Here is a 24,367-nt window from a genome sequence, read left to right as displayed (position 1 = left end):
CAGACACTGCGCATATACGCATTGCAAAACCAGTAGACCCCTTCAATGCTAAATAGCTTGCGACATCCACGCCGCAAATTTTCACGACTCGCGGCTTTGAAGAAGAAACTGTCGTTCAGGCATGACAGTAAAAAGAAGCCGGCATATCCTTCAATAAGTGCGGCTTGAGCCACCAATACTCCAAGCATGCACGAAGGGAACGAGCGCGTGCAGCAGCCGAGCGAGCACCGTCCTGGCCGTGACATCACTCGTAGAGGGCGCCACTCCAACTTCTCGCTGCTGATGGTCGCATCGACAGCGACCGTGGTTTTGTCCGCAGCGGTTGCGGCAAACAGTAGTTTCGTTTTGACTCAGTGCGTGCGTCGGCCACGTGCCTTCATAACTGCATAGTCGCTGTCTATGATCGCGTCGACAGCGGCCGCGGTTTCGTCCGCAGCGGTTGTGGCAAACAGTAGTTTCGTTTTTACTCGGTGCAAAGTTGTTGAGGATGAAGAGCACTGTCTACATCGCAATGGGCGGCGACCTGGCGACACTGGCGAAAAAATAATCGGGATGTGCGCGCGGCAGTGAAAATGACGAGAATTGCAGCTTTCGCAATACTTTTGTGCAAAATATAAACATGATTCACTAATTCATCAGTAAATAAAAGCGTCTTGACGTAGTAAGCACTTGTTTATTGTTTTCGTGATACCCTGGATAATTTGACATTCGGTTAATTCGGACATCTTTATCGGTCCAGTGTAATCCGAATTAATGAGGTTTTACTGTATCATCATCATCATCATCATCAGCCTATATTTATGTCCACTGCAGGACGAAGGCCTCTCCCTTTACTGTATACTCAAATTCAAATTTAGGCAAATACCGAGTACTCGTAGTATTCAATAGAATAGTCTAGATAACACACAAACGTGGAGTCTGCTGCAAAGCAGCAGAAGAAATGCTCTGATTTGTCAAAAACTAATTTGGGATTCCAGTCAAGCACACATTTTATTGACTCCATGCTAAACAGCAAGGCAATACAGTCATATATTGAAAACAAGCATTCATCTTTATTCAACAACTTGGGAGCCCTGCAAAGACTGCTGTCACTGAAGCAGCCGCATCATGCGGTGCCTAGCTCACCATGCGGAGCGCACCGTCAAGACGTATTACCTCTCCGTTTAGCAAAGGGTTCTCCACAATGGTCTGCACAAGGTGAGCGTACTCGTCGGGGTCTCCCAAACGCTTGGGGAATGGAATAGTCTCGGCCAGGAATGTGCGCACTTTTTCTGGCAGCGACTCCAGAAGCGGTGTATGAAACAGGCCTGCCAAGCAAGAATCAAGCCTGTCATTTTTCACGAGGTAAATTGCAATACAGCAGTATAGACCACTTATAATGTAAGCATTTATAGTGCAGGACCGGATATGATACAGTCCTTTAAGACTCCCGTTAATTTTCCCATGCGATCTATGTATACGCATATAGCTTACAGTGCAGTTGCGGGAGACGAAATACCGGTTACAGTGCGGCTGCCCTGAAGTTCGGCTGTCAACTGATACGGCGAACGCTCCCCTCAAACCGCACTCTGACCGTGTGCATCAAGCTCCGTGACGTTACTGTGGCGAACAACCGGCGTATATACTCTCCAACTACACGACTGCAACCCGCATGTCTGGCACCGTCGTGTGCGTTCCAACATTGCTGGCGCTTGAATAGCTCCGTACCGTACTTCTTTTTCGCCCACCGCGTCGAGACACGTCGGCCCCACATCCTAGCATTCCTCATGCGGAGCGGCCAGAATGACGCAACAGCGGGAGTGCGCGAAAGCAAATCCGCCACCACGGCTCTCTGCACATTAACAAGCATGGTGTCACACGCGCACAAGCAAACATGAATACATCTCACTCGATGACTGCGGAAACTCGCCATCAAAACGCTGTAGTGAGGAAGCGTGGCAGCAGCAGCGAGCGAATTGATCTTTGTGCTGCGTCTCGCATCAACGCGAACTAAGCCGCGAAAACACAGCGCACGGCAGTCCCCGTCGCAGATGGCTTTCAAGATACAGCGGCCCCGGCGGGCGAGCGTGCGTGAAGTAGAGCGCTCGTCCCCACCCTCCCTAACCTCCCCTTGGAACCTTGCAGCCTGGGCGGGCGCAAGCGGCAGCCCGGAGTAGAACGCGCCCCCACTTCCCTACCCTGCCCCCGGAGCCTTGCGCGACGGAAGACTGCGCACTTCCTTCCTGCTTTCCTCCCTTGTGTACGCGAGATTGAGCCGCGATCGCCGGCTCACCCTGGCACGCTTTCACTCGCACATACAGCATGCGGCGCACGGCGGCAATTTTATTGAACATGGACTTCATACGGAACCTCGCGGCGACAGCAGGAATGCGCCTGGAGTGTTCATATAATTGCTATCGCAATAACATTTTGTTTGGTTAAAGTGCGGTACTGCTTATAGTGCAGATATTCGCGACTCCGGTGACTTATGTTATAAATAAGTGGTCTAGACTGTACTAATTTCTTACACATGTTCATGATGTGGTGCAAGGCCTCTCGCATGACTGAAATTCACCAACAATGGCAGCAGCATCAACCAGCAGCAAAATAGCACGACCTTGCCAAATGATTGACATGAACACATTTCCTTTCTGAAATCATGCTCAAAATAAAACAAGCACTCACCTAAGGTTGAAAGTAATAAATATTTAAACCTTAGGTGATTGCTTATTTTATATACATTTTACATTTGCACTGCCTGAAAAGGTTTTATCAAACATCAGACTACATTTGCTTGAATTGTGTTTCATAATATATTGAGATGCTGACGCAGGCCTACCACTCTTAAAATTTGAAGCAATAGCTTTAATGCAGAGCCTCCTCCAGTGTGTTTCAATGGGCGATCTGGCCTCAGAGTGCTGCACCAAAAATAGTATTTAACTGAGCTAGTTGGTTCATAGCTAATATGAGTTTTGAACAGCTGAGCTGAAAAAAAAAACAAAAAAACTCGGGTAGACAGACAAGTACATTACTGTTCTAACTAACAACTCGGTACAGTTAGTACAGCGACTTCCTAGTCCGTCTTCCTTAGTCCTTTGTTTTTTCAGTTCAGCTGTTCAACACTCGTCTTTTCTGCACCAAGCTCACAGGTAATGCGAGTGTTGATGCCACAAAAACAGCAGCAGCACAGGAACAGAGATGTGAACAAATGAGAGAAGACGTGATCATCACACTCGCTCTCATTCTACACAACTAGACATCTCAGCAGGTGTACAACACTAAGCTATCGTTGACTTAATCAATCGTCCTTCTCCCTTCCCAATTTCACAGCTTAAGATTTTCTCCATAAACTCCCTAACTGAACTTTGCGAGGAACACTGTTAGCTTTGCTCTAGTTGCAGCTAGAACGGTCTGAACCACATGCAAATGGTGGTGGCTTTCCATTGCTGTCATTGATGTTTTCAGCGCTGCATCCTGGTAGTATGCCAAAAGTGCAATTTATCTATTCCATTTTGGTGTTCCTGTGGTGGTAGAAAATTTGTTACCATCATGCAAGAACCTCCAACCATTGTACAGCACTAATTGATAGAAGCATCAGACTCTTGCAAAGATTCAGTAAGTCTTGCCTGGTGCGATAGCGCAGCAGCGGATGCCTTGGGAAGCCAGGTCTCGTGCCAACGGCAGTGTCATGCCCACGATGCCCCCTTTGGAGGCGCTGTAGGCCACCTGGCCAATCTGGCCCTCGTATGCTGCCACACTGGCCGTGTTCACGACGACACCTCGCAGACCATCAGGGCCTGGCTTATTTTTGCCAATGAGGCCAACCGCTAGCCGCACCACGTTGAACGTCCCCACCGTGTTCACCTGCACACAACAAACGGCGACAGAGCTTGACTGGCCTCCAAAAGGAGCATGACACAATGGTCACACCTTTGTCACTCACAGGCTGCTATTACGCAAATAAATGTGCAATAAGTTCCCTGCATAAGACGCTATTTTTTCTTCAACTGTTAAGCTCTGCTTCTGTAGCTTCATGCTAGTGCTTTCAGGTGAATGGCAAGTCTGCCCTTTATGAAACTTCTCCACTTCCCACAGAATCTATCTGGTTAAAGTCATTCTTCCCTACAAGAGAATTCGCTCATTCACAGTTACAGCCAAGTGAGGCTGTAACTAAATGTGTCACTCGAACTAGGGCTTAGCACTTTGTACTAAAATAAAAAAAGGAAGTAAAATTAATTTCCTAAAAATTAGTTTTAACCAGTCTGCATTCCAAGACAACCTGGGACAAAAAAAAATAGAAAGAGGTAGAAAAATATGAAGTCTGTTCATTCAGAACTGAGCCACTTGTGCTCAATGCAGTTACTCACCATTAAAAGCACATGTTCAGCTTAGCACCCTCACCACTTGTTGAAAATCTGTCCGACTTTGTTTTGTCCACAATTTTTACCATTCATTTGTCCCAGACTTGCAGTGTAAGAGGCCGCATCCTATGTCACAGCCACCCAAATGCTGTATAACCACTTCACTACCCACACAGTAGCATTCCAGCACTCCTTTTCACAAACAGCAAAGGAATGGAATCATTTACCAGTCAATGTTGCATTATTTTCGAACCATTTCAGAAAAGTTGTTGAATATGCCTGTTACTCAAAGTACATATAATCCATTGACTGCCACGTTATGCCCACCCCTTCATGTAATGCCCTGGGACTCTCGAGGTGTTCATAAATAAACAACATAAGTAAATAAGAACTCTTCTGCCTTAACTACAAAGAGCCAGCTGAACACATTTATCTTTTCAACATTGTCCCCTCAAATGTCCACACACTTGGTCAAACAATCTATCGGTGCTGAATCCCTGCAGAAAAAAAATGGGAAGGTTGGTCTTCTAAAAAGACGGTCATGGCATCAATGACATCACCAGTATAGAAAAATTTCACACCAGAAAGTTTCCTTTTACCCCTACTCTGCAGGTGCTGGCTGCGGTATTGCATTATTGGCCAGTCCTGGGTATAGCACTAGCCAGCAACTCACATAATGCAAATCGCAGCGACGCAGTGCAGCGGATGGCATATGTAAGCGCAGACATAAGCTCCAACACAAAAATGCCTTCATTATCATGTTGACATCGCCATTTCATTGCCTTCATTCCCGTGCCTTTGTCATCACGTCGTCATCATGCAGGCATCAATCCATCATTATCGTCACACCTTTGTCATTACCCACCATGGTGGTGTAGTGGCTTTGGCGTTGCTAAGCCTGAGAACGCGGGATCAAATCCCAGCCACATTCAGATGGAGGCAAAACGCCCGTGTACTGTGCATTGGGTGCATGTTAATGCCGTGTTGCTGATAGGGAAAGAACCAGCAGCACAGACCTTGAACAGAATAACGACACGTGCGTTTATTTCACGCCATGCTCAGTCCTAGTCTGCCGGTCCGGCCAACCTGTTTCAAGCATGTTCTGCTTTCAGTCTCCACCACGAGTCAGTGGAGCCCTCCATGAAGAGTGCGCACAACTAGAGCTCACATGCATGACACTGCTCGACATTACACAACAGCTCCCCTTCTTGAGGAAGAACCGACAACTTGTTCAGAGGCTCAGATGATGGGACGGCTTCACTGCATGACCGCTGCACGTGGTGCACCTGGCATCTCCAGTGTGACCTGGTTCCAGGCCCACCTGCGGTTTAGCTCAGAGGTGGTGCTTTGTGTGGTGCACATTTCCAGTTGCTGTTCCTTGAGCCCCTTGGTTTATGTGAACCATGGCACCTATGAGTAGTAATGGTCGGATGTGGCGAGTGTTGTTGTTTCTTTCCTCCCTTTCTCGCAGCCTCCTTTTTCTCCCTGCCTCCCTTTAGCTTCCGGCCCATTAAAAACTTAGCCAGTAAATATCCTTCAGGGCCTGGTGTTGCCCTGTGTGCTAAGAGGCCTTGAGCAATGTCACTGGACTTCCGAGGGATGTTTTAGACCGCAGCTCTTAGACGCCCGTTCCTGCAGTGAGCGTCGGTGTGATCACTCATAACCCAAGGAACAAGCACAGCCAACAATGAAAGACGGCGATAGCAAAGGGAGCGTGAGGTGCAACAGAACCATGAGGCGGAGGGTATGGTGAAAGTGTGAGAAGAAAAGCGCAATGCTGCGCAAGACGGACTCTGCAGGGATGACGGCTACGAGATCGCACCAGAGTAGTGTGTGTCGTCTGTATGGAAACAAAGCGCTGCAAGAGCGGAGGTCTGTCTGGGGCGGCTGCTGTGAATCACACCCACGTTGCACCCACGTGCTGCCTCTCGTGATCTCCCGATTAGCGGGGCAGTCGCGCCCCACTTCGCTCCGTTTGCAACATGTCTGCGCCAGCCAATATATCGCGAAATGAAAACACGTATGGAGCTGCGTTCAAATTTAGCATTAGGGAGTATCATAATCATAGGTGAATTTTTGGCAATCCTGCTTCCCCGTTGCTTTGTGTATAGTGTGGGTTTGAGGGTACATGTTATATGCCCCAATTACTCAAGAACTGTGCTAATTCAGCAGAACGGAATTGCGGGCCATTATCTGATCGAAGCACGCCTGGAGTGTCACAGTGAGTGAAATAATGGCCAAGAAAATTGGTGACAATTTTTTTTTTAGTAGCCTCGAGTTCTTACAGCTCAAAGAACTTTGAATAGTAGTCAATAGCAATCGTAGTTCTTCCCTTCACGAATAGAATAAATCTGTGCCAACCACTTCCCAAGGGCATTCTGGGAGGTGTGTCCAGAGAAGGCACTCCCCGTCGGGAACTTGGTGGGGCATCTGCATACTAATACCTTAAAATCTTGGTTGATCCCAGGTCACAAGGCAGACTGCCGTGCTCTAGCCTGGCATCTGATGATGCCTTGGCGTCCCGTGTGAAGTCATTGTAGCACTTTTTGGCAAAGACTTAGGTAAGGACGAGCCTTGTTCCTCGGAGCAGAAACCTCTGTATGACTGAAAGTTCCTCAGCTACACTTGCCTATCTATGTGCTTCTTACTAGGACACTTTGGCACTGAGTAATGCATGCCAAATAAAGTGGTAGCTCGTTCTGTAATGCTGCCCTGTTCCTTTTGAGCATCTCAGCTGAGGCTGGAAGCTGCTTGATTGTCAGGTGCTGATGCGAGGGCTTCACCTGAGTACTGTAAGGGTTTCCGTGACAGCACGCCATGCTTAGTCCTAGTCTGCCGGTCCGGCCAACCTGTTTCACGCATGTTCTGCTTTCAGTCTCTACCACGAGTCGGTGGAGCCCTCAAAAAACGCATGAAAAAGCTTGGAGTGTGCACTTGCTCTCCTGGAATGTGGGAGATAAGTCAAACTCAAGCACACACATGCGGAAATGCTGTAGTCGTGGTGCCATCTCATCAATGCGTTTTGTTGAGAATAAAGGTACTATAGTGGCTTATGGTCAGTCTCAATGTGAAATTGCAGACCTAGAACACACATCCTAAAGTGTTGGTGTGTCCACATCACAGCCACTGCCTCTTTCTCAACCTGAGCATATTTTTGTTCTGTAGGTGACAATGCCTTAGAAGCATATGCCACTGGTTGATGCTGTGCTTCATTGTCTGCTTGCAAAAATACAGCCCCTATGCCGTATGATGACACATCTGCTGATATAATCAGGGGCTGCAGTAGTGAAGGACTGCCACTGTTGCCAAGTCTGCCTTGACCTCGTTGAATGCCCTCTGTTGGGCTTTGTGCCAACACTCACTTGATTCGTTGAGGAGCAGCTCCCTCAGTGGTTTTCTCTTTTCAGCTAAGTCCCGGTAGTCACCATGTCCAGAAACGATCTCGGTTCAATCATGTTCTCGGGCGGTGACATCTTTCCGACATCTCAGAGTCTGCAGTGATGCTCTCTTTGTCCAAGATGTGCCCTAGAAATTTGACTCTTGTTTTCCCTAATTCAGATTTCCGTGGTTTCAGAGTAATTCCTTCATCCCTGAGGCGTTGAAGCACTGCTGCCAACCTGACATCATTGTCTGTCTGGTCCTTTCTAAACACAATGATGTCATCTTTGTGACAAGCTTGTCCAAGCAGTCGTCCCAAAACCTGCACGATTTCCCTCTGGAAGAATTCTGGTGCTGTTGCAATGCCGAAGGGTGGACACAGGGATTGGAACCTCCCAAACGATGTTACGAAGGTGGTCAAATCTTGTGACTGGTGCAAGTGGCATCTGCCAGTACCCAGCATTAGCATCCAGCTTCATAAACAGTCTTGCGTCAGCCAGCCTGGCCAAGTTCTCTTCAACTGTCGGCATGGTCACTCGCTCGCGAATCACTTGCTGGATGAGTTGTGTGTAATCGATGCAGATCCTCATCTGGTCATTTTGTTTCTTCACAGTGACCATTTGTGCACACCATGGTGTTGCATGTTGAACGTGTCTAACCATTCCAAGCTTTTTCATCCTTTCAAGCTCCTTTTTGACTGTTGGAAAGCAGCGAAACTGGAACCCGTCCAGGCACACATGGCGTGGCACTTGGTTGCAGCATCACTTTTTAAATTGTTGTCATCTCGCCTAGTCCACTGAACAGAGTGCGGAACTGGGGTCTCTCCTGAGGAGACATTCTTAGCCATGTTTGGCTGTGGGTTCCAGCTTCAACTGCCTCACTGTGCAAAGACACCAAGAGATCGTATGGCTGATTGTCCCAGAAGTGTTGCTTGCAGTCCTTGTACTACAAACATGCGTTGGCATGCTGAGCTTCCTTGCCAAATGATTGTTGCATCAAACATTCCCTTCATCTTGATGGGTGCTCTTCCTGGGTCAAAGAGTTTCTTGTCCGCAGGCATCAGCTCACCCATACACCCAACGGAGTGGCAGCCAATGGCGACAGTCAAAGTGGACAGTCCACTAGGTGGACCTTGTTCTCTGTGTGCTCCACTCTTCTCCCTGCTTGTAAATGCTCTCAAGCACCGGCTTGTCGTCCTGACACTGTCACATACCTTTCCGTAGTTCTTGCATCCCGATGCTCGGCACTGCTTTTTGATATGCTGCTGAGCACTGCCGCACCATCTGCAATGTTTTGTACGGTTGGGCTTCCACAGGCGGCTTGCTCGACTTCTCTGGTTGCATATCTGTAGTCGTTTCGTCCCTTCTGGTGCCGTATTTCCTCCAATATTGCATTTGCTGTGGCCTCGCGTAGTTCATTCTGCTGTTTTCTTATATCTCAGAGTTGCGTGCTATTTTCGCAGCCAACTGTAGCGTGAGCTTTGGGTCTAGTTGCACTTTCTTACTCGAACTGATGTTCCACAACCCGATAACAAGACGGTCGTAACTGAGTTCTTCCTTCAGTGTGCCGTACTTGCATGTTTCAGTCAGCTTACGTAAATCCGTGATGAAGGATTTGACACCTTCACCTGGCTGCTACCTTCTGCGGTTGAATCTTGCACACTGAAAAATCACCTTCATATACATGGAATGAAATAGTGCTTAAACTTTCTCTTGACCCAGGCATAGTCAGTGACTTCAGCGTCTGTTAGCTTTAGGGATGCTAGGACATCTGTGGCCTCTTTTCTTATCATGTACAGAAAACTGTTACTTGTGTTTCGGTGTTGCACATGTGAAGACCAGACATGATACGGTATGGTTTCCACCATGCAATCCAGTGCTTCCAGTCGTTGGGATCTCTCAAGCCCAATATTTTTGGCAGTTCTATGGAAAATGGATGGAAGAAGTTCCTCCCATTTTGACGCGGCACCACTTCACTTTGTGCAGTGTTGTCTTCTGTTCCGCCTTGCATGCTGGATGTTCTCTGGTTTACCGGTTTCAAGTCGTCTTCTTGCTTATCCATGTTCACCACTGCTACCATGTTGTGTTGCCAACGGGGAAACAACGAGTGAGACTGACTTTGAACAGAGAAACAACACTTGCGTTTATGTCATGCCATGTTCAGCCTTAATATGCCGGTCCGGCCGACATGCTCAGTGCACGCTCTGCTTTCAGTATCCGCCACGGGTTGTTGGCGCCCTCCATGAAGAGAGCGCTGAACTAGAGCTCGCACGACACCCAGGTGGTCTGGAGTACCCCACTACGGCGAAGTTGCCTCATAATCATGGTTTTCAATCAATCAAAGAACTTTATTTCACCAAAATTTCAACATGAAGATTTACACTGAAAAAGCTGCCAAATGACAGCTTGACAGAGCCCCCAGCCACCCATCGCCAGTAAGGATACAGGGTACAGCACTCATAACCTTTACCATGACAAATTATAAAAAAATAAGCAAACATTAGAGTGTGATCTCAAACAATTGTCACGCACTCAAGATTTGTACCGCAGTGGACTGCTAGTACAGATGTGAGCAGCCTTGTCTAGAACGTGGGAACGGCATCATCCGGGACTCTCCAGAGCCAGCCAGCGATGTCTAACGCTAGTTGCTGGGTCCAACGTCTAATGGTAGGTGCTGGGCACGTTTGGGCACAGCAACTACCATTAGACGTCGCTGGCTGGCTCGGGAGAGCCCCGGAAGCTGCTGTTCCCGCATTTTGGATAAGGCTGCTCACATCTGTACATGTGTACAAGTAAAATGATAATTTCAACACGTATTTCTAGAAAAAAATATATGTGCACAGTGGAATTCAGAAATGCACTTTAAGACATGTGTACAACATCCGAATAATTCACAAAACAAAATTGAAAGCGCAATGAAACACTAATATAAAAGGCATGTTTTAATTTTCACAGAAATAATCACCTTATTTCTTTTTTCGTAAGGAATGAAATGTCTGTTTGTAGCGAGTCATAGTAGTTTAATGCCATTGGCAAGATCTCTTGGATGCAGTACGCTCCTTACTACGTGTGAGAAAATGGAACATGCCAAGGCGGTTGATATCGGAAACGACAGGGAACAGCGTTTCGCTCAACGTGCGCAAGATTGAGAAAGGTATTTCATTTGCTGAGTACTGCCTTTTTGTAAGAGTATAGTAGTTTGTAATTATATGACTGATATTTTAACGATCCTATGTTTTTTGAAAAGAGGGGTGGTGTGTTCTAGAAAGGAAGCATTTGAAATTACCCGAACCACTTTTTTCTGTAACCTGCTCAGTTTGGGTATGCTGTAGTTTTACCCCACACCAGCAGAAGCGAGAAGTAAAAAGGGTGATGTATCTTTTTATTGAAACTGATAGCGTATGTCGATGACGGTTCAATAATCCTACACACTTACCCAATTTTGACGTTAACATTTTTACTTGGTCATTCCATGACATGTGTTCATTGAAGATGATGCCAAGTATTTTAACACGTTCTTTAATACAGACAGTGTTTGGACCTAGGGTAAGGTTCTCGGGTATCGCAGCCAGTGTTCCAGAAGGCCAAAGCATTCTTACACCCTGTCAACATGGGTTTAGAAAGGGAAGGTCAACTGATACAGCCGTCTTGTCCTTATCTGAACTTATTAACTTCCACTTAAATAACAACAGAACAGTTGTAGGTATATTTCTCGACATTAAAAAAGCTTTTGATACTGTCAACCACAGCTTATTCTTAAACAAACTAGAATGCTATGGCTTTCGTGGAATGTGCCTAGAATTCTTTAAAAGTTATCTAGAAAACCGTAAGCAGGCAGTGCAAGTAGCTGATACCAGGTCCGAGTTCCTTGAAACAACTGTAGGCATTCCCCAAGGCTCAGTTCTTGGGCCAATATTTTTTTCATTGTATATTAACGACCTTCCTTGCGTAGTAAAAAACTGTTCAATATTTATGTACGCTGACGATACAGCTCTCATATGTGCCCAAGACTCTCCGGACCATACCTTTATTTGTGCGAATTCAGAGCTTAACGATATCCACAAATGGTTCTCTTCAAACAAACTAACGTTAAATACACAGAAAACCAAGTATATTGTTTTCAATTCACCGCGCAAACTTCTGCAAGAACACTCACGTACACTTACACTAAATAATTCAGCGCTAGAACGAGTGAATTCAATAAAATACCTAGGCGTTATTCTTGATGAATCTTTTAACTGGAAACCTCATATCGACGAAGTCTGCAAGAAACTCAGTAAAGCTTGTTTTCTCTTGCACAAATGCCGAAACATATTTGACATACCGACATTAGGAATAATTTATTTCAGTATATTTCATAGCCATATAAATTACTGTTTAGTTACCTGGGGTCACACATACCGCACATACCTAGAACCAGTTATTATACTCCAGAAAAGAGCCCCCCCCCCCCCCAATACGCTTTATTACAAATTCAGACTACACTGCACATACGCTACCACTCTTCCGAAGCCTGAACATCATGCCGTTCACCATTCTAATTGATTGTAGAACTGCACTAATGGTCCAAGCTAGTATTAGCACCAACTATCCAGTCTGCTCATCACATGTTTTATGTTCTCGCTACGAAAGCCGTAACAAAGTAAAAGGCAACTACCTTACTCAGCAAACAAAAAATGTTTACGGTAATAGAAAACTTGCAGCTCATGGAGTCGCCGTGTGGAATAACCTTCCACTAGAAATAAAACAGAGTAGAAATTTCTCCTTAGCATTGAAAAGACATTTTCTAAGTAATATATAGCCACTTAATAAATTACCTGCTAAGAATCCCCCCCCAAAATGTTTCTCTTTTCTTTTTTCAGAACGAGTAACCATTTTCAATAGACCGATCCCACCGACTGATCTGCGCATGCGCCGGTTTTCTGGAAGTAGCACTGCCACCATTTTGGTTGTAGTCAACTGGTCAACCACACCACCGCAGTCTGCGCTTGTTGAATACTGCGCACGAGCTTCCCAGACTCCACCACCGAGAAACATTCGTCATGTATTTTAAGAAATGACATCGGCTGTTCATTACAGCATGCGAGGCGAACGTTGAAAAGTTCCTGCTGCTCTTTCATTTCGGTTGTTACCCACTTGATTACGCGTTGAGTATTGTATATTTGTTCGAGCTTTGTATGTAATAGAAGCTGATGTACGCGGACGTTTTGCGTTACTATTTTTGGACACGTGCATCTCGGTGACTGCAACGTTATGTTTGCTTAGCAACGGACATAATAGGATTTGTATACCTGTTGGAGACAGGTTTGAGATGTGGCGCCGAAACTTCTGTGCCCTAATGATGCTTACCTACATGGGTTTCGCGCACGACTTGCAGACTTCGGTAACAGCGATATCTAGAAGTTCTTAGGTAAGCTAGGCGGCGTTTTTAACATCAAAACGCCGATAGTCAATCATCGCCAAGTCATCGATAGCCAATCAATAGCTAATCGATAATCAATCAATAATCAATAAATTCCGGAAAATGCTGGGCATGACTTGGTAGTGCTTAGCCTAGCCCAAATACCCTTACTTTAAGCCAATCAATAGCTAATCGATAATTGATCAATAATAATTAAATTTCAGGAAATGCTGGGAATGACGTGGTAGTGCTTAGCCTAGCCCAAATACATGGCCAATACCATGCGACAGACAGACAGACAAAGAACTTGAGAACAAAGGTCCTGAGAAGCTCCGTTGCACCCTCTCAGGGAGGCGACGAAGCCGCGGGCCACACCCACGTCGGGACGGGGAGACCGAGCTCCAACGCCGCATCGTGAGCTATGCGATACCATGCGATAGCCAATGAATATCTAACCGATAATCGACAAATAATCTATAAATTCTGGCAAATCTAAGTACACGGGCGTTTTCGCATTTTGCCCCCATCGAAATGCGGCCACCATTCGTCCCCGTGTTTCTTCTCGCGCTGTGTATTGCCAGTACCGCCTATTAATCCGTTGGATTCATGTCTCTCAAAGCTTTCGCTCATTAGAAAACAAATATAATCCGAAGCCTTTGTTCCTTGTGTGGTTGTAGCACCCAGGAAGGCAGCAGGTCAATCCACCCATCGCACGACGGCTCTACACGAACCGTAAAAATTGCCAAAAATAGTTCGGAAACAGGACGCACAGGCACTCCGGGCGGCTGGAGTGGCCGGATGACTACAAGTACCAGCATGCACCACGGCAGCGGTGGCGTCGTGAAACTGGCCAGTGGGATCGGTCTATTGACTACCATGTATACTTGTGTTGTACGTTATTGTATTTGTGTATAAACCCTCTTACAATGTGTTATGCTTATTATATACATGAAACTGTTGATTGTACAATTCTAACAATATGTATGCTAATGTTGTTAAACTTACTTATATAAATGCAGGAAACGTTTTAAATTGTATTGCAGCGTGATAATCATGTTATAATTAGTTTTCTTTAAGTATTATAATATTAGTAAAATATTTTTGTTTGTATCATTATTGTTTCGTTGTGACATGCTCTTTTTCATAATTATACTTGAATGAATCCCAACTAGCCTCTGGCTAGGGATTCAGATGCACTCCCCATTTCATTTTTGTAAATTGTTTCATGTCAATAAAATTCAATTCAATTCAAATGGTCATTCGATTGTCATCATTCCTTCGTCATCATCCGCATGTTGGAATGTCACAAGTTTACGTTGAGCGAGGCGTTTCCCGTGAAAATGTGTCCCTTTTGGTTGCGTGCTCTACACTTGGAAATGGTTGCTAAAGAACAGTAGCATTCCTCAGTAACGCCAACGAAAGCTTTACCCAGAGCACATCTCGGGGAACTAAGTGGTGCAGAATGTGGTGACGCCAATCCACAGAGCAGACTGTAGCGCCCATCGACGCCAGTCCACGTGTCGGTAAACAAGGACTCTCAACAACTTAGAGCCGTCTTGTGGTTCAAGTTTGCCAAAGGGATTCACAATGGACATGCTTGGTGCAAAATTGGTGCTCATTTTTGTCAGTAAACTGTATGGAACATGCACTACACAGAGCGTGATCATGGTATGTGCAGTGCGAATTCCATCCCGTTTTGAAATTGTTCTCGTGGTTTATGCAGAACAAAGTGTTTATCCAGTGTAACTGGACTGGTATTTGCGGACTGTGGAGAATTTGTTTAGCGTTCAAAGGACAAAGACATAAAGATACCAATGAATGTGATCACTACTATCTACTGTTTATGCACACCCAGAAATAAAAAAAATAATACCGTAAAAACCCGCGTATAATATGAGGTTTTTTCCTGTTATTAGCGTCCGAAACTTCAGCGTCCTATTATATGCGGATCTGAACGAAAATTTCAGTCGGAAAGTTGAGCTCCAAGTTTTGGTTTCATTATTGCTGTGTGGCTATGGATTGGCTTCGTTATTGCTGCCTGGCTACAGCTTGGCTTCACTACAGCAACACGGCTATGGCATCGTTTCTTAATTGTTCAGTGCGGACCTTGGCAGCTCACATGTTAACCACGCTTTGCGAAGTGCATCGTTCTTTTTCCACAGTGAAGCAGCACGATGTCAGGGCCACGAAAACATCTACACTGCTGCTTTCAAGCGAAAGGCGATTTTAGCTGCAGAAGACATTGGCAACAGTGCAGCCGGGAGGCAGTTTGGCGTCACTGAGGGAAGCATTAGTGGATGCTGACGACAGAAGGAAGCCCTTTTCGCGTGTAGCGGAACGCGAAGAAGCTTTCGCGGCCTGAAGAATGGGACATTCCCGGAAATTGAACTTGCCCCGACGAAATTTGTATAAGAACAGCGAGCCGCGCAACTTGCTGTGAGCATGGAGCTTACGCAGGCAAAAGCTAGGGAGCTTGCAAGAGAAAAAGGGATACTGAGCTCTGCCTCTAAAGCGAGCGAGCACTGGATGTATCGCTACATGTTCCGTGCTGGATTTTCATTGCACCGGTGAACTTGAATTTCGCAAAACCTGCCCGAATCGTTCGAAGAGCTGCTTCTGGCTTTCCAGTGCAACATTATTTAGTCGCGCAAGTCCAAGAACTTTCAGGTATGGCAAATTGGCAATGCTGACCAAACACCAGTTTATCTGGCCATACCATCGCCCCTCACCGTGCACAAAAAGGGCTCTAAACAAGTTTCCTGTCCGGTCACTGGGAATGAGAAGATGCACGTTAACGTCATGTTGTCGTGCACGGCAGACGGCCACAAGCTCCCACCCTGGGTCAAGCGCTAGACAATGCCAAAAGGTGAGGAGCTGCCGAAAACTGTTGTCATGAGATGCCACGAGAAAGGGTGGATGAATTTCTTGTGCTCGACAGGGTCCATGTGGTGTAGGTGGCCCGGCGCACTGTTGTCGTTCCCGTCCATCCTCGTGCTGGACACGTTTCGTGGTCATTTGACCGACTCAGTGAAGAGGCTGTTGCGCGGTTCTGGCACTGAACTCATCCCAGGTGGTCTCAGTTGCAGCCTCTAGATGTTTGCGTCAACAAGCCCTTCAAGGTCAAGCGGTGCTATGCAGAGTTGGTCAGGTGAACCTCCAGTGACTGGGCGGCTGAAGCGCCAGCCACGCTGGGCTCAGACCTTGTGCGGCGCACTTTCAAGAAGTGCGGGATCTCGAATACGCTTGGTGGCACCTCTGGGAAAATTTGTCGGACAAGGCATTGTCCGACGACAGGGATTGAAGTGCAGAGTCCAATTTAAATAAATGTTTTCCCCGAGTTTTCCTGACTCCTTTTCTTTACCATTTCCCGTTCCAGAAATTTCACCTCGTACAGCAGAACCCCGCTGGTACGTTTTTCACGGGACCAAAAAAAAAAATAACGTAAGAGCCGGGAAACACAAGAGCCGAGAAATAGGAAAAATTGAGAAATTAGAGTAGTGTTGAACTGCACACAATATTATTTTAAATGTTACGGGTGAAAAAAAAGTCGTAGTTTCGCCCGAAAGCCGAAGCATCGATTCGATAGCAAATTAGTAGACAGCTATACAAAGTAAGGATGGTAAAGTTTTATCGTCCATATAAACTTGTAATCATTCGCTTATTAACCACATTAACAAGCATGGTGTCAGCGCTCACAGGCAAACATGAACACATCACACTCGATGAGCGCGGACATGTGCTGTCAAACGCTGGCATGAGGAAGCGCCACTGCAGAAGCGAGTGAAGTGACCTTCGTGCTGTTGTCTATCACTTTTAAGCAAACTGTGCGCCGAGAACACGCAGCACGCACAAAGCTACCAGCCGCCGACGCACCTAGACTGCCTAGACTCTGCTCCCAACACAGATTGCTTTCAAGATACAGCCCACGTGCCGCCGTGCAGTACGCAGTTGATGCCAGAGTACAACGCCGCCCGCTATCCCTCCCTCCTCGCTCCCTCGCAGGTGCCTCGAGTGCAACGGAAGAAGGCACACTTCCTCCCTGCTTTTCTTTCTTGCGCGCGCGAGACGCGGTCGTCGGCTCCCCTCGCACTGCGGCGACGGCGTTATCGCCCTTGGACTTTATATGGAACATATATAAGCCAAAACCAATTTTAGGGTGTGGGAAACCTCAGGTCCCATGACCGCCACACGCGCAGCGAACGTCGGGTCAGGCGCATGCGCGGCAAGGAGAGTTGGGAGAGGGGAAACTTTCCTTCCGCGGGCGGCGCACGGGAATCGCAAGCGCTATCAGCGCCACCGAGTGGGTCACGTGAGATCCCGCTGACATCGCCCGGGTCTCTTTGGTCCTCAGCAAGCGTCGATGGCGGAAGTCTCCGCCGCCGCTCCCGTATTCCCGCACGTGGTTAGTCAACCGTGTTCTCAGCGGCAAACGCCGCAGCCCCCCCGTATTCCCCAGTTGGTAAGTCGGAAGCCCTTCTTTACCTAGTGTATTATTCTCTTGTAGGAAACCCTCAGCGATGTCAACTATAGCTAGCTGGCCTGCTCGAAGTGTTAGTTGCAGCCGTAATAAATGCTTTCAGAGTGTACACGTGGTTGTCGTCTATTGTTTCCTCGAGATTGTACCGGACCGCGTTTAATGCGCAGGCATGCGCCAACTGCGGGGCTCGGTGTGTCAAGGCGGAGGGCCGTTGGAATTCCCCCCTTATCCCGACAAGGGCCACAACGCGTCACAGACACATCTTTAGATAGCCCCGGCACTTTGGGCGGCCAATGCCATCATCAAGCCACCAAGCCAAGCGACATAAAATGTCAAAATGGCCGCTCGGGCCTGCGCAGGGTGGCAGTTCGCAACATATGATGCGGAAACAGTCCCACAGTTGCGATGCAACAGCGTGGTTACCAATGCATTGGGTTCTATCGGAGTTGCGCCGGGACCGGCCGAAAGCGACATAACAGCCGGGAAAATGCAGCACCCGGGAACGCAACAGTGGGGTTCTACTGTATTATATTTGGGTTCATATTTTACGCGGGTTTTTATGGTACATGTTTGCTTCACAGCGAAGCATTCAAAAATTCATATTCTGCTGCGTGCACCAAAATACAGACTGCACTTACATGAGGTGACATTCCTTTTGGTAAATTTGCACAAGCTCATCATTTAAAGTATTCATTCTTCAAGCAGGCATGCATGCGCTCCCTTTGCACTTTTGTCTTGAAAACATGTTGATGCCGTGGTAATAATAGCAGTGTGCAGAGCTCACCATAACCACTTTGGTGAAGTCTTCCAGGGCATGAGGCAAGTCCTTGTTGAAGTTGTATGTCTTAAAGGCCACGCCGATACCCGCACAGCTCACAGCTACATCCAGGCGCTGGAACTTGTCCTTAATGGTGGCCAATGCTTTCCGAACATCATCCTCAGATGTCACCTGGCAAGAGGAGAATGTCACTCGGTGAAAGTTGTTTGACCAGTCTTGCTCCGACACTCGGAGAAACAGCGCAATATAAATGAGGAACACTGAGGCTGCCATTGCTGCGACACAGACTTCACCAGCCACTTAAAACGTGTTAACTGGCACTGGGCTGCAACCATCCAATAAACCCCCTTGCAATTTCATGTAGGTGCAGGGTAGCTTGTAAAATTGCAATCTTGAAATCAAGTGCCATGTCGCATGCGTGAAGCATGCTCTGGCCAAGGCTCCCATTACCAAGAAAGAGCATTTTGGGCTTTACATAAATTTTGCCCTTTACTGTATGGCCACCCATTTGATGCTGTCACACCGTCATCAGGCACCTCAACAATCTGATGTTCACATTGTCCACTGCTCTGGGCACAAGCATGCTGACGAGGGTTCCCCACTCAACCATCTTGTCAAACATTGCCCCCCTTTCCTCTAATCAGAACAGCACAATTGCACTTGCGTTGCGCTGATGTGGTCAACTCCCTTTGGACACTCTGCCATCACATTTGCCACTTCGTGCTCAGGAACACTATGTTACGCTGCTGCAACTACCACGTCCAATATCAAAAATAGAGTTTTGTCAAACCACACCTCTTGTATTGGGACATCTGTACATGCCCTTTGTGCCAACGCCAAGAATACTCAATAACACTGACAACTAGCTTTTCCAGCATACTACTGGCACAGATTGTACATTGACCTATTGGCTACCAAATATTACGCGCACCACGTGGCCTGCCATTTCATCTACTTTTGCCCCATACATGTGCTACACAAGCTGTTGCATTTGTTTTATAATGCTCTACACTGAAAAAAAAAATGCAAATATATAATTTTTGTTTCCAATATGAAGTAGCACTTTTCATTCTGAACCCTAGCTCAATTTTGAGATCAACTTTTATGAGGAAAAGCTTGAAACACCCTGCAGCACTGCAATGTATCTCTCTTTTTGCTTGCACCACACACTGCTGCGATGCATTTTGTTTGGCGGAATCTGACGTGGGAAATACACCCACTGCACTGCTTTAGGTTTCGAAACATGTTCCTATTTGCGAATGTTCCACTAATATAAAGTAAAAGTTCACCGAATCAAACCAACCGTGAAGTTAACGCATTGACAGCATCTTCACCAGCGTATAAATGCTGGAGCAGCATCCACGAATAGCATTTTAAGCCCGTAATTAATACTTCTCACCCGGATTTGGCTATATAGTAGCCCTTATCTTACATTCAGCAGTTGGCAGCCAATGCGTTAATGTCCGCAGGTACCTTTGGTCTGGTATAGTCAGACCTTGTTACAACACCGCAATTTTGGCACAATACTTCACTATAGCCAAAATTCGGCATATATATTTCAGCATTATATAAAAATTGTCTAATGCAACCACAAGATAGTCTGCAACTAGCCTGAAACTAACAGGACACTTGACTGAACCAAACCAGTTTTACACTGGTTTGGCTTTTTTTTTTTTTCATGTATTGTAATCATGTATTGTAATCAAAAGAATGTGTAATAAAGAAAGAAATGCATGAACTGCAGCAGCAGCATTATGTGCGTGTGTTTGCACTATGCTCAAAGTAATGCCTTGTTGGGCAAATTGAGTTGATGTTGAAGAGTGACGGCGTACAGGCTGGCCTGTGGAGTGCAGGCATGCTCTGGGAAATTCCATTGTGCGCTTAGCAAACTTGGTATACAAAGTTCTAAAATGTATGCAATTGTTATGAAATTGTGGCAGCACTTTGAAATGAACATCAATTTGATACATCCATGCTTACTACTGTAATGAGGACTGTACTGCATGGCAACAACAAAAGACATCTTTACATTCAACTGGCCCATTACAGGCTCCTGCCACGCCCAGCTCATCTCTTTCGAGTCAGTATTGAGCACTACCACCTTGTACCCCTGACAGGCAATCAGTGGATTATTGTGGCTGTTATTGAACTAAAAGTGTCACTACAGCTGCAACTCACATTGTTGCTGTCCTAATCTTGCACAATTTGGTTGTTTGGCACAGTGCGCTCCAAAAGGGGATAATCTGACGTCATCCAAGAACTGTTGATAGAGTGGTGCAGTTACCATATCCCCAAGATTAAATGACCCCGAACAATTGTTGGCCGGTGGAACATTGTCTAACCTCTATATGCACTGCTGCAATTGCACTCCAAATTTGCAGACAATTAAAGGAATGAAGATGGTTAAGCCGTGGCGTAGTATCACTAATAGCAGTGACACATGTCTGATTCAGCCCTCGATTGCCTAGTGTAAAGAATTGTGATGCTTAAACTGTTGTATCGTTTATGGATGCCCACACGTGCACGAATGACACGTTAGTACTGCCTTTTAATTGATAGCCAGTATTTGTGGTGTCCTTGTTTTGCATGTCTGCCTTTTCCGTACCATGAACTTGCGCAGCTTTCTGTCAGATCAGCGTGCTATGTGGTTCAAGCACGTTGATGCCAAGCCAAAAGCCGCAGGTATTTTAGTAGCCACCACAACGAGGTCCCAGCAATCACTTGAGGTAATTTAGTGCTTCTAAAAGGGCATTCTGCAAAAAAAGGCCGTGCAAGAGGTTGGATAAAATAAATGTTTGGTTGTAGCCATCGAGAGACACAAGGATGAAAAGTGTCTTATGACAGCTGGCCATGACACGCTTGGTCTCCTACCCTGTTTCAAGTATTCTGTCACAATGGCCAATAGGCTGTAGTGTATTCTTAAGCACATACGTTGCCTGGGGTGAAGATGCAGCCATTGCCAACTTCTTTGGCAACATCCTCTCCCTTGGAGGTGGGCAGGTCAAAAATAGCCACCTGCGCACCTTGGCGGGCAAACCGTGCTGCAGTTGCCTTGCCAAGCCCGGAAGCACCGCCAGTCACCAAGGTCACAAGACCCTGCAGTGAGAGGATGCATGTCGCACTACAGCAAACAGCAGCAGCACAAACACAAGAGTCGAGAGAAGTCTTGCTTTACGTTGGCCCACTCCGGCCAGCTCAGCCTCGTTCTCCACCCTTGAGAAATGATCGGGATGCAAACTTGTGCATGTCCATCCTGCTGCTAAGTACTTTGTCTTCCTAAGGCAGATTTGGATTCTCAAAATCTGGGAACTCACTCAGCACCTTTATAAATGACCAGTGCAATTTCCCATGAGGGGCTTCAGCAGGATTGTACTCACTTAGGCTGGTTGGTAGTCCATGGCTTATTGTGAGAAACAGTGCAAAGGTGGGACACAAAAGACAAGAGACCATGTTATATCATCATCAGCCTCTATTTATGTCCACTGCAAGACGAAGGACTCTCCCTGCGATCTCCAATTACCCGTCTTGCGCTAGCCGATTCCAACCGTGCGCCTGCAAGTTTCCTAACTTCATCACCCCACCCAGTTTTCTGCTGTCCTCGAATGCACTTCCCTTCTCTTGCTTTCCATTTTGTAACTCTAATGGTCCACCGGTTATCCATCCTACGCATTACATGGCCTGCCCAGCTTCCTTTTTTTTTTCTCTTAGAGTCCATTAGAATATCAGCTATCCCCGTTTGTTCTCTGATCCACACCGCTCTCTTCCCGTCTCTTAACGTTAGGCCTAAGATTTTTCATTCCATCGCTCTTTGTGCGGTCCTTAACTTGTTTTCGAGCTTCTTTGTTAACCTCCAAGTTTCTGCCCCATATGTTAGCACTGGTAGAATGCAATGATTGTACACTTTTCTCTTCAACAACGGTGGTAAGCTCGTAGTCTGGATTTGGCAATGCCTGCCGTATCTACTCCAACCCAATTTTATTCTGTAAATTTTCTTCTAGTAATCAGGATCCCCTGTGAGTAATTGACCTAGATAAACGTACTCCTTTACAGGCTCTAGAGGCTGACTGGCAATCCTGAATTCTTGTTCCCCTGCCAGGCTACTGAACATCATCTTTGTCTTGCGCACATGTCTTGTGCAGGCTACTGAACCCTATCTTTGTCTTGCGCATATTAATCTTCAACCCCACTCTTACACTTTCACGGTTAAGGTCCTCAATCATTTGTTGTAATTCGTCCCCATTGTTGCTGAAGAATATATTTATATATGTTATGTAAATAAAGAGTGGACAAGCAATAATGGAATAATGCAGCACTTGATCGTGTCACTCTTTGTCCGATCTTCGTGGTGTACTTCACAATAGGGCTAACTATGGAGGAAGCCAGCAGTCATGGCAAAGTTGAGGTCATGCACATAAATGAGCAGCATAAAAGTGAACAGCAAGTGAACTGCTGCCATATCAGCAGAACAATGCATATGTCATGTGGTTTTACAAGAATGCCATCTTTGGTGCTTTCCAGCTGAACCTGCAGGCTCACCATAAACGGCCATCATCAATCTCATTGAGCCAATGATAAATAGATAAACACAAACAAATGCTTGGAAAACACCTTAGGGGGTTTTACTGGAGATCTCACTAAAGATTTATTCAACTCACGCCACCAGACACTGACAAAGTGTGTGATGGCAGACTCCACGAAGCAGCCACTGCAGTATACACAGACATACACTGGAACAATGCTGGCATGCAGTGGAACTCGGGAACAAGAGATTCCTTAGAGACACCAAAGGCTGTCACGTCTTTATTCATCAATTACCCCACAGCGCCCATTACAGCAGGGGGTCACTCAAACTTGATTGCTACAACAGTTGGCATACATCTTGGCAGGGTGCAACTATCATCAGTTGTAATGAGGTTTTCGTTCCCTATTAATTCCACTTTTATTATAGTAAATATAAAAATTTTAATCTCAGTTTATTGCGGCGAGCAGATTCCCATCCTAGCTCAGCCTTCATTGCAGTGCAGCTACCGCCCCAAGACGAACCTGGCAGCACGGCTTTGCATTTGTTCTAGAGCGGCAATGAAGGTTACCTCGGTGGGGTCCCACCCACACAACACAGCCATAGTCTAAGATTGGTTGAACACAAGTTGTATATGCCATACGTTCTAAATTCGCATGTGAACATCGCAGGTTTCTCTGAATGAAATTCAAAGCTTTACCAGCTTTGGCTATGACACTGTCTACCTGAGGTTTTCACGAATATTCAGACGACAGTAGCACACCTAGATACTTATACGTACTGCCTTGCTTCAATAGTACATTGTTCAGATGATACCGTGACTGAATTGGTTTCTTCTTTTTAGTAAATGAGATATGTACACACTTTGCTATGTTCAAAGTCATTTTCCATTTAGTACACCAGTCATGAATAAGTGATAAGTCGTTCTGAAGTTCAATTGTATCATTGTGATGGACAATCTTTTTGTACACAACACAGTCATCCACAAACAACCGTATAGAAGAGGAAATTCCGGCAGAAATGTCATTAATATAAATCTAAAAAAATAGCGGACCCAGAACTGAGCCCCGTGGGACTCCTGATGTAACATCTGCATATTCGGAGCATTTTCCATTCAGTATTACACATTGCATTCTTCGGGAAAGGTAACTTTCAATCCATTTAAAAACAGTTGCATCAATGTTTAGGGTATTAAGCTTAAACAATAAGAGTGAATGTGATATCGTGTCGAAGGCTTTCCGAAAATCCAGGAACACACCGTCTACCTGTCCTCCTGCATCTACGCTCGATATTATGTCATGATAAAACTCAACTAGTTGTGTTGTGCAAGATAGTCCCCTACGAAAGCCATGCTGCTCGTTAATTAGTACCTTATGCTCATTTAAATGATTTGTTATTTCTTTATATAAGACATGTTCAAGTATTTTACATGGGATAGACGTAAGTGATATTGGCCTATAGTTATCAACGTCTTT

General features: G+C 46.0%; 1 protein-coding gene across 2 annotated transcripts in view; it reads right to left on the bottom strand.

Annotated features, from left to right (window-relative positions):
- Positions 1–1,032: 1,032 nt before the first annotated feature.
- The window catches only part of LOC119461856 (3-hydroxyacyl-CoA dehydrogenase type-2), a 36,782-nt gene continuing 13,447 nt past the window's right edge, over positions 1,033–24,367 (bottom strand). The window contains exons 2-5 of one of the 2 annotated variants that reach the window (XM_037723226.2): positions 21,305–21,469; positions 18,380–18,544; positions 3,606–3,843; positions 1,033–1,307 (exon numbers count right to left, since the gene is read on the bottom strand). In XM_037723226.2, coding sequence (XP_037579154.1) covers positions 1,117–1,307; positions 3,606–3,843; positions 18,380–18,544; positions 21,305–21,469 — 759 coding nt within the window. In that variant the 3' untranslated portion in view covers positions 1,033–1,116. The remainder of the gene's footprint in view (positions 1,308–3,605; positions 3,844–18,379; positions 18,545–21,304; positions 21,470–24,367) is intronic. The other variant, XM_049672758.1, reaches the window with a different exon arrangement.

The sequence above is a fragment of the Dermacentor silvarum genome, chromosome 8, assembly GCF_013339745.2.
Source record: "Dermacentor silvarum isolate Dsil-2018 chromosome 8, BIME_Dsil_1.4, whole genome shotgun sequence".
Lineage (NCBI taxonomy): Eukaryota > Metazoa > Arthropoda > Arachnida > Ixodida > Ixodidae > Dermacentor > Dermacentor silvarum.
This window is presented reverse-complemented; position numbering and strand designations above follow the sequence as displayed.